This window comes from Sinocyclocheilus grahami, unplaced genomic scaffold (genome assembly GCF_001515645.1).
Source record: "Sinocyclocheilus grahami isolate Dianchi unplaced genomic scaffold, SAMN03320097.WGS_v1.1 scaffold42.1, whole genome shotgun sequence".
NCBI lineage: Eukaryota > Metazoa > Chordata > Actinopteri > Cypriniformes > Cyprinidae > Sinocyclocheilus > Sinocyclocheilus grahami.
This window is the reverse complement of record NW_015505221.1, coordinates 1,379,592-1,389,301: the sequence shown is the minus strand read 5'-3', so window position 1 is coordinate 1,389,301 and position 9,710 is coordinate 1,379,592. Positions and strand designations below refer to the sequence as shown.

Sequence of the window (9,710 nt, the reverse complement as noted above, 5' to 3'; positions counted from 1 at the left end):
TATATATATATATATATATATATATATATATGAGCCCCCAAACGTTTGGGATTAGTAAAATGTTTTTAAATAAATTAATACTTTTATATAGCAAGGATGCAAGGCCAGTAAAGATTTCTGTTTTAAATAAATGCTGTTTTTTTTTAGCTTTTTATTAATCAAATAATCCTGAAAAATGTATCATGGTTTCCACAGAAATATGAAGCAGCGCAACTGTATTCAACATCGAAAATTATAAAAGAAATGTTTCTTAAGCACCAAATCAGCATATTAGAATGATTTCTGAAGTATCATGTGACACTGAAGACTGGAGTAATGATACTGAAAATCAAGCTTTGCCATCACAGGAATGAATTACATATTTTAAAATATATAAAAATAGAAAAGAGTCTAAAATTGCAATATTTCACAATATTACTGTTTTACTGTATTTTTGGTGAGCATAAGAGACTTGTTTAAAACATAAAAAAAATCGTACCACTCCAATTTTATAATTGTACAGTACATATTTTTGTTGGTCTTGTTTTTGTTATCTTCCTAAAGTTTTGAATGACGTGCAACAGAAATATAGGATTTGCTTTATTGACATCTGTTAACACAACCTCCACAAGTTATCCGGTATGATTTGAATTCCAGGCTTAAATTGTGACCCTGGACCACAAAAGATTTTTTTTATGCCAAAAATCATTAGGATATTAAGTAAGATATTTTGTAAATTTCCTACCATAAATATATTAAAACTTAATTTTTGATTAGTAATATGCATAGCTAAGAACTTCATTTGGACAACTTTAAAGGTGATTTTCTCAAGACATTAATTTTTTTGCACCCTCAGATTCCAGATTTTCAAATAGTTGTATATCGGCCAAATATTGTCCTATCATAATAAACCTAAGAAAGCTTATTTATCCAGCTTTCAGACGATGTATAAATCTCAATTTTGAAAAATTGACACTTATGACTTATGTTTTGTGGTCCAGGGTCACAATTAGACTTTAAATCTAACAGGATATATGTGGTATAAACTTCTGGACATCACTGTATCTTTAACATATATTGCGTGGTTAATGGTTTCCAGTGTTGGAAAGATAAAGCTCACTCAAAAGGTTGCGTTCATCAACTACTTACCACCAAGAAAAGAAAAAAGGACTTTTTAAAAAGATCCAAGTCAGAGGTGAACCAGTTCAAACGATTCAACCCAACAAAGCTCATACTAAATCCTGAAAAACTTCTGAGCTCAAAACAAGATTACTGCACAGTGGACATTCAATACCTGACAGTGGGTGGTCGCCTCAAATCTAAAACAAGAGTTCTGCCGTGGACAGGCTGCATGGGGCAGAACACACCACCGTGGCCTTTAACTGATTGAATGTTTACAAACCCATTTGGTCGCCCCTGGTAAGCATCAGCCTCTAATTTCTGATCAAATTTGTTTGCGAATGTTCTTGGTTGGAATGTTGTCTCACTATGAGAGTTTGCATGCGTATGCAGGATCTTGAGCGTATCAATGGCTCATGTAATCTGCCAAATCAATGCTAAATAAACAGATTCAGTGGGTTACAGTCTACAATAAGACGTCAGCATGCATCTGGAGCACTCAAGGCATTACATGGCAATGCACAAAAACTTTTGGTCACGTAAATGTCCAAAAATGTCCTAAAATCATTGGAAAGAGAAACTACTTTTGGTCAGAAATTATTAACAGAAACCTCAAATTTAGCAAATACAGAAACTAACCAACAACTTTTGTACAGCATCATGAGTACAAGTGTGCTAATGTTCCCAAAAATCAGTTTGAGAATTATTTTGGGGTCACTGTGCACTGTTTTCTGCACATTACAAGAGTATGTGTGAAAGCATGGAAGGATCTCTGTATGAGTGAGTTTGTTTAAAGGAATAGTTCACCTAAAAATGAATTTTGCAGAAAATTTACTCACCTGCAGGTAGGGATGTAACGATTCACTCAATTCACGATTCGATTCATGATTTTGATTTCACGATTCGATTCACGATTTTTTTTTTATTTTATTTTTTTACAAAATGAGATTTAAGACAAATTATAAATTAAATGTGCCTGAAGCAAATCTGAAGCAAAAACAGAATGATTTGACTTCAGTTTTGTGAAAATATACATAAAAAATATCTGCATGAAAGCTCAGCAGAATGAGACACAGATTCTCTGCCAGCAGGTGGCGCTTAAAGCGTTTCCTTGGTTTCTGCTGTAAACAGCAGCGCTGCACTTATGTACTTTAATATGCATTATACAGAGGCAAGAGGAAAATAAAAATTACTTAACTTTTCTAAAGTCAGTAAGTTCCCCTCAGACATACATTCATATAAATCCTACCCCTAATTGAATTGCGATTTGTTTAGCATCTCAACAGATTTGAATCGTCACATATTTGAATCGATTTTCAACCGGCTCGCGGTTAATCATTACATCCCTACCCGCAGGTCATCCAAGATGTAGAGGAGTTTGTTTCTTCATTGGAATAGATTTCGAGAAATTTAACATTATATCTCTTGCTCACCAGTGGATCCTCTGCAGTGAATGGGTGCCGTCAGAATGAGAGTCCAAACAGCTGATAAAAACATCACAATACAACAAGTAATCCATACGACTCTTATCCATCAAGTGAAAAGCTTATAGGAATGTTTATAGGAAACATTCATCATTAAGGCATTTTAACTCTAAACTGTTGCTTCAACATGCAGCTTCTTCACTTCACGAGATGTTAATTGATGGACTGGAGTCGTGTGGATTATTGTGATGTTTTTATCAGCTGTTTGGACTCTCATTCTGACGGCACCAATTCACTGCAGAGGATCCACTCGTGAGCAACAGATGTAACACAAAATTTCTCTGAAAAACAATCTCATCTATATCTTGGCTGGCTTGAGGGTATCCACTGAACACAAACTGAGTATACTGCTTTACTTGTTTGTGTCAGCCGCACCACACGGATACGCTGTTTTCGTTCAAATTAAAGCGTAAACGTGAAATCGTATGTGTCAGCGTGGTGCGGCTGACATACAAGTAGAACAGTATACGCAGTTTGCGTTCAGTGGATACTTATTTTTGTTTTCTTCGTGTACAAAAAGTATTCTCGTCACTTCATAAAATTCATATTGAACCACTGATGGCAGATGGACTACTTTGGCAATGTCTTTCATACTTTTCTGGGCCTTGACAGTGTTATTTATTTGGCAGTCAATGGGACAGTCACAAGCCTCCCGGTTTTCATCCAAAAATATCTTAAATTGTGTTCCGAAGACGAACGAAGCTTTTACGGGTTTGGAACGACATGGGGGTAAGTGATTAATGACAAAATTTTCATTTTGAGGTTGAGTAACCCTATAAGGATCTGATACCTTTTGTGGTCCCTCAATCATCACACCACTGTACCGACTCCTATAGAAACCTGCAGATACCCAAAACATCATTAATCTTCAGAAAATGTAACTCATAATTTGGCAATTGAGCCTCCAAAAAAAAAAAACTCAAAAACTGCATCTATTAAGGCTTCAGTGCCAGTAAAACTGTATTGTAAAACTCAATATGGGCTAAACCAGGTATCCAGTTTCAAAAACTAGTGGATCTGGGCAGGTAAGAGAGTCTCTTTCTCTTTTCTAAGGAGCAGCTAATCTCCTCTCAGGTTTAGATTCCTCAGCTGGATGCTTTGAGGAGAAGGAAGTAAGGGGCGGGTAAACTGCTGGGCTCTCACAGGAGGGATTAGAGTGGCTATATATCATTGTGACAAGCCTTTTCAGCGCATGACAGGCCACCAGGCTCTGTGTGTGAAGGAGATCCTGTGACACTTCTTGTCACTCACTGGCCATGCACTGATAGGGCCAGAAATGACCTTTATCACACCGTCAGATCCCCTTACTGACAATAAGGCACATATGTTAAATAGTTATTATAAAGGGTCTGTGTACTTTTAAGGCCATTCGGTTTTTTTTTGTTTTGTTTTTATACATGATGAAAAAAATGAAAAAAGAATGGTTGTTGTATTTTTAAATGCTATGTTGAGAACCAAAATTGAAATTAGAACCATACATGTTAACATAACATATAACAACGTGGTATATCTTATTATTCATTTTTACAGCATTTTGATATCTTTGATCATTTTTGGTGAATTCTAAAATTACAAGTTTGTATGTTTATAGCAGCCTATAGGTGCTCTTGCTTTCGTTTCGTTCCCTCTATAGCACTTCCGTATAGAACCAGACCTGGATATATTTAAATGCAAAAAAATATGTAATGAGTATTTCATACATGTTTTTTAGGCATGAAAAATGATCAAGATCATAAAAATATCTAAGGCAAAGGTTTTCATAAAGCAAACTACATCAGTAGTGCGAGAAGGTGCTTATAATGTCTGAGAGACACTAAAAAAGCTAGATATAAAATTGAGCATTTATTTCCATTAAAAAAAACAAGCTTTATATCCTTTTTACGATTTTTAGTGAAATATGAATTTTGAATCATTTAAAAAAAAAATTTAGTTTGTGTCTGTCTATTCTATTTATCAGTGTTTGAACCATTAAGGAAAAACTGCATTTTTCGTATTTCATTTCTGGTTAAAAAAAAAAAAAGAAAACTAAATGGACGCAAAAGTACACAGACCATAAAGACTATCTAGCGTTCAAAAGTTTGGGATCAGTGTTTTCTTTTGAAAGAAATTAATACTTTTATTCAGCAAGGACACATTAAATTGATCAAAAGTGACAGTAAATATATTTGTAATGGTACAAAAGATTATGTTTCATAATAAATAAATGTCATTCGATTCATCGAAGAATCCTGAAAAAAAGTAATGGTAATGTAATGGTTTCCACAAAAATATCAAGTGGCAAAACTGTTTTCAACATTGATATTAATAAGAAATGTTTCTTGAGGACCAAATCAGGATATTAGAAAATATAGGATATTGCTGAAAATACATCTTTCACATCACTGGAATAAACTACAGTTTAAGGAATAACTGACTCCGGTCCTTTGAATTATTAGAAAATAATGCACATCCGAGGTGGTGATGCAGCCACAATGTGACGCGAAGTGTGCATTATTTTCTAATAATTTAATGGACCGGAGTCAATTTTTCCACTTAGACTACAATTTTAAACCTTGTAACGGAGGCTTGAGACTAATGCAGTTAATAATTAAGTTATTAGAGAGAGAGAGAGAGAGATTACCTCGCTAGTGAGAAATGTCATGCAGCTTTTAAGTTGCTAAACTATTTTACTGATAAAATCGTCAGAATGGGAGAGAGAGAGCGGGAGAAAGAGAGTATGTGCTTTCCATACATGATTAAATGTAATTTTGTGGCAAAAACATGGAAATATATATATTTTTTTACTATATTTATTTGCTTGGTCAGTCTTATTGTGGGTTTTGGTTATTTTGCTGTTTTAGGCTGTAAGGACCTTTGAAATAACTGATATAGACATGTAATTGGTTGATGTAATATTGACTTTAAAAGAATAGTTCACCAAAAATGAAAATTTGCTGGAAATTATTATTAATAAAATTTCACAATATCCCTGTTTACTTGATCAAATAAATGCAGCCTTGGTGAGCATCAATCCATCCATCCATCCATCCATCCATCAAGTTTATTCGTGTCATTACTTCATAACATTTACAGTACAAAGCTGCTGTGTGGCTGTTAGCGTCATGCTTGCCTCAGTCTGGACTTAATAAGGAAAACTTTGCATATTACCAACATACTGTGAAAGACTGAAGTTATTTGTTTAAAAAGGCCTGTCGTTGTTTACACACAATGAATCACGCAAACATCTCTTCACTATCTACGTGGAGGGCGATTAGTGAGAAATACTTAAACAACCTGGAGGTCCATAATATGGAGGTTCGGTCTCAAGCTTCACTGAAATGTGTTGAAAGACTGAAGTCAAATCCTGTCCTAAAAGTCATCTGTCACTGAACAAATGGAATACAGGTATGTTAAGTTCTTGAAGCAGATTTAAAGGGGTCATATGACGCGATTTCAATTTTTCCTTTCTCTTTGGAGTGTTACAAGCTCTTGGTGCACAAAGAAGATCTGTAAAGTTGCAAAGACTAAAGTCTCAAAACCAAAGAGATATTCTTTATAAAAGTTAAGAGTTAAGCACGCCTACCTAAAACGGCTCATTCTAACACGCCCCCACATACCTAGGTCACGATCTGGGAAGGTTTGCATAACGCCACCCAAATGTTCACGCAAAGAAAGAAGGAGTAACTTTTAGTCTCGCTGTAGTTTTGTTGACGCTGCCGCCATGTCCTGAAGACGCTGTGTGCTTCGTTGTGAAAGCGAAACTACTTTGATTGGTCTTCCAAAAGAGGACGATATCTGCTTCGTCATGCCTAGAGCTGATCCGTGCTGGTCGCTGAGGTAATACATCAACTTTCACTGTGGACGAAGCGGAGTCCAGCCCGCCTCAGCTCACTCTATCCCAGCCTCAGCACACGCTAAGCCGGGGCTTCCCCTCACGGTAGGCCACTGTGATTTTCGTTGCCACTGATGATTCAAACGCGAGTTTTGGGCAGTAGAGTAGCACTTGTTTGTTTGTCATTTCTCCGATCACAAATGCAGACAGAGTTTTATGTTTACGCGGCGCGATGCAATGCAACGCAACACGTAAAAAGACAGTATAAGTCATTATAATCAGTAATTGTGTCCCCACTGGATGCAACAAATGCCTCGTTTGTAATGGGTTTTAATGTTTATAATGTTTTTTTTACTTTAAACCGTATAAACACATTTCATTACACCAAATACACAAAATAATGTTCTTTTTAGCAGCATCATATGACCCCTTTAAGACAAAGCAAAAAAAGTTCTTAATAAAAAAAAAAAATTTTTTAATGAAGACTGAATGTGTATTTATGAGAAGATGTTTACCAATCCTTATCAAATGCCAGTGTTCTCAAAACAACAAACCCTCCACAAGTTAAGTGCTCCACATGTACAAACATCTGGCAAGGAAAAACAAGCCCCAAAGATTCTAATCAAACAATCCTGGAAGACTGCAGACAAACGAAATGACCATTTCTGATGGTATACATGTCAAAGTACAGTTTTGTAATACAATATTTTCTACAAGCATCGATTTTAAAATCCATTTAACAAATCGTCTGGCAATTTTTATTATGAAACCTATTTATATTATCTATTTTAACAGTCATATTGTGCATTTACTTTAATATAATATTTGTATTCCACCCTGCAGTCCATTTACAATGTGAGCAAAAACCACACTCTCTTTAACCTTTAGAATTTAACTATTTATTTGAACTATTTATGCCTTTAAGAAACATAACTTTACATGTGAAATGAGCAACAGTGCTTTACCTTTACCAAATTCATATAAAATGTATGACCAAAATCAGTATTTACTGTATTTTTCATAATGCATCAAGCTATTTCATCTTAAAAGATCAAGAAAAACTCAATTGCTTGTGATTTAAGCCTTTTAAAGTTTCCCAATGGTGATCATAAAAACCTGATTTTGACTCCATGAATGATGCCAGTGGAATAAATTTGGTATAGTATTAGGCAATGGAAAGTCTATATATTTAACTGCTGGCTCATCCAAAAAGCAGAAAACATCTGACGGCTTCACTGACGGTTGCACTGCATCTCAAAAACGATCTGGATAAAATACCAAATTAGGAGGCATGACCTCTAATTGAAAAAACCTTATATCACATTCTGCATGAAGGTAGTTGGACGGGTCAGAATTCACAAAGCGAGTCTTGGCAGCTATTTTGTGAAGCATGAATAAGCGTATCTGGGAGGAATTATCCTCATTATTACGGGACCTATGAGCGTGATCTGTGCATGGTCTTTATCTGCACTTCCACTATCTCACAAAAATAAGCATTTAATCACGACAAACATATTACAGTCACTTCCCTCTGCTGTCTGAGCATTTTTAATGGGGGCCGCAGGCAGACAGGGCAAATTCAACACGCCCCCACATACCTAGGTCACGATCTGGGAAGGTTTGCATAACGCCACCCAAATGTTCACGCAAAGAAAGAAGGAGTAACTTTTAGTCTCGCTGTAGTTTTGTTGACGCTGCCGCCATGTCCTGAAGACGCTGTGTGCTTCGTTGTGAAAGCGAAACTACTTTGATTGGTCTTCCAAAAGAGGACGATATCTGCTTCGTCATGCCTAGAGCTGATCCGTGCTGGTCGCTGAGGTAATACATCAACTTTCACTGTGGACGAAGCGGAGTCCAGCCCGCCTCAGCTCACTCTATCCCAGCCTCAGCACACGCTAAGCCGGGGCTTCCCCTCACGGTAGGCCACTGTGATTTTCGTTGCCACTGATGATTCAAACGCGAGTTTTGGGCAGTAGAGTAGCACTTGTTTGTTTGTCATTTCTCCGATCACAAATGCAGACAGAGTTTTATGTTTACGCGGCGCGATGCAATGCAACGCAACACGTAAAAAGACAGTATAAGTCATTATAATCAGTAATTGTGTCCCCACTGGATGCAACAAATGCCTCGTTTGTAATGGGTTTTAATGTTTATAATGTTTTTTTTACTTTAAACCGTATAAACACATTTCATTACACCAAATACACAAAATAATGTTCTTTTTAGCAGCATCATATGACCCCTTTAAGACAAAGCAAAAAAAGTTCTTAATAAAAAAAAAAAATTTTTTAATGAAGACTGAATGTGTATTTATGAGAAGATGTTTACCAATCCTTATCAAATGCCAGTGTTCTCAAAACAACAAACCCTCCACAAGTTAAGTGCTCCACATGTACAAACATCTGGCAAGGAAAAACAAGCCCCAAAGATTCTAATCAAACAATCCTGGAAGACTGCAGACAAACGAAATGACCATTTCTGATGGTATACATGTCAAAGTACAGTTTTGTAATACAATATTTTCTACAAGCATCGATTTTAAAATCCATTTAACAAATCGTCTGGCAATTTTTATTATGAAACCTATTTATATTATCTATTTTAACAGTCATATTGTGCATTTACTTTAATATAATATTTGTATTCCACCCTGCAGTCCATTTACAATGTGAGCAAAAACCACACTCTCTTTAACCTTTAGAATTTAACTATTTATTTGAACTATTTATGCCTTTAAGAAACATAACTTTACATGTGAAATGAGCAACAGTGCTTTACCTTTACCAAATTCATATAAAATGTATGACCAAAATCAGTATTTACTGTATTTTTCATAATGCATCAAGCTATTTCATCTTAAAAGATCAAGAAAAACTCAATTGCTTGTGATTTAAGCCTTTTAAAGTTTCCCAATGGTGATCATAAAAACCTGATTTTGACTCCATGAATGATGCCAGTGGAATAAATTTGGTATAGTATTAGGCAATGGAAAGTCTATATATTTAACTGCTGGCTCATCCAAAAAGCAGAAAACATCTGACGGCTTCACTGACGGTTGCACTGCATCTCAAAAACGATCTGGATAAAATACCAAATTAGGAGGCATGACCTCTAATTGAAAAAACCTTATATCACATTCTGCATGAAGGTAGTTGGACGGGTCAGAATTCACAAAGCGAGTCTTGGCAGCTATTTTGTGAAGCATGAATAAGCGTATCTGGGAGGAATTATCCTCATTATTACGGGACCTATGAGCGTGATCTGTGCATGGTCTTTATCTGCACTTCCACTATCTCACAAAAATAAGCATTTAATCA

At 35.8% G+C, this 9,710-nt stretch overlaps 1 protein-coding gene across 2 annotated transcripts in view; it reads right to left on the bottom strand.

The window, feature by feature from the left end:
• Positions 1-9,710, bottom strand: part of LOC107582240 (isoprenoid synthase domain-containing protein-like) — a 30,571-nt gene that overhangs the window by 6,068 nt on the left and 14,793 nt on the right. The window contains exon 9 of one of the 2 annotated variants that reach the window (XM_016268001.1): positions 5,879-5,947. The exons of the other annotated variant lie outside the window; for it this stretch is intronic. Coding sequence (XP_016123487.1) covers positions 5,945-5,947 — 3 coding nt within the window. The 3' untranslated portion in view covers positions 5,879-5,944. Of the gene's footprint in view, positions 1-5,878; positions 5,948-9,710 lie in introns of those variants that run through there. 2 annotated transcript variants of the gene reach the window in all.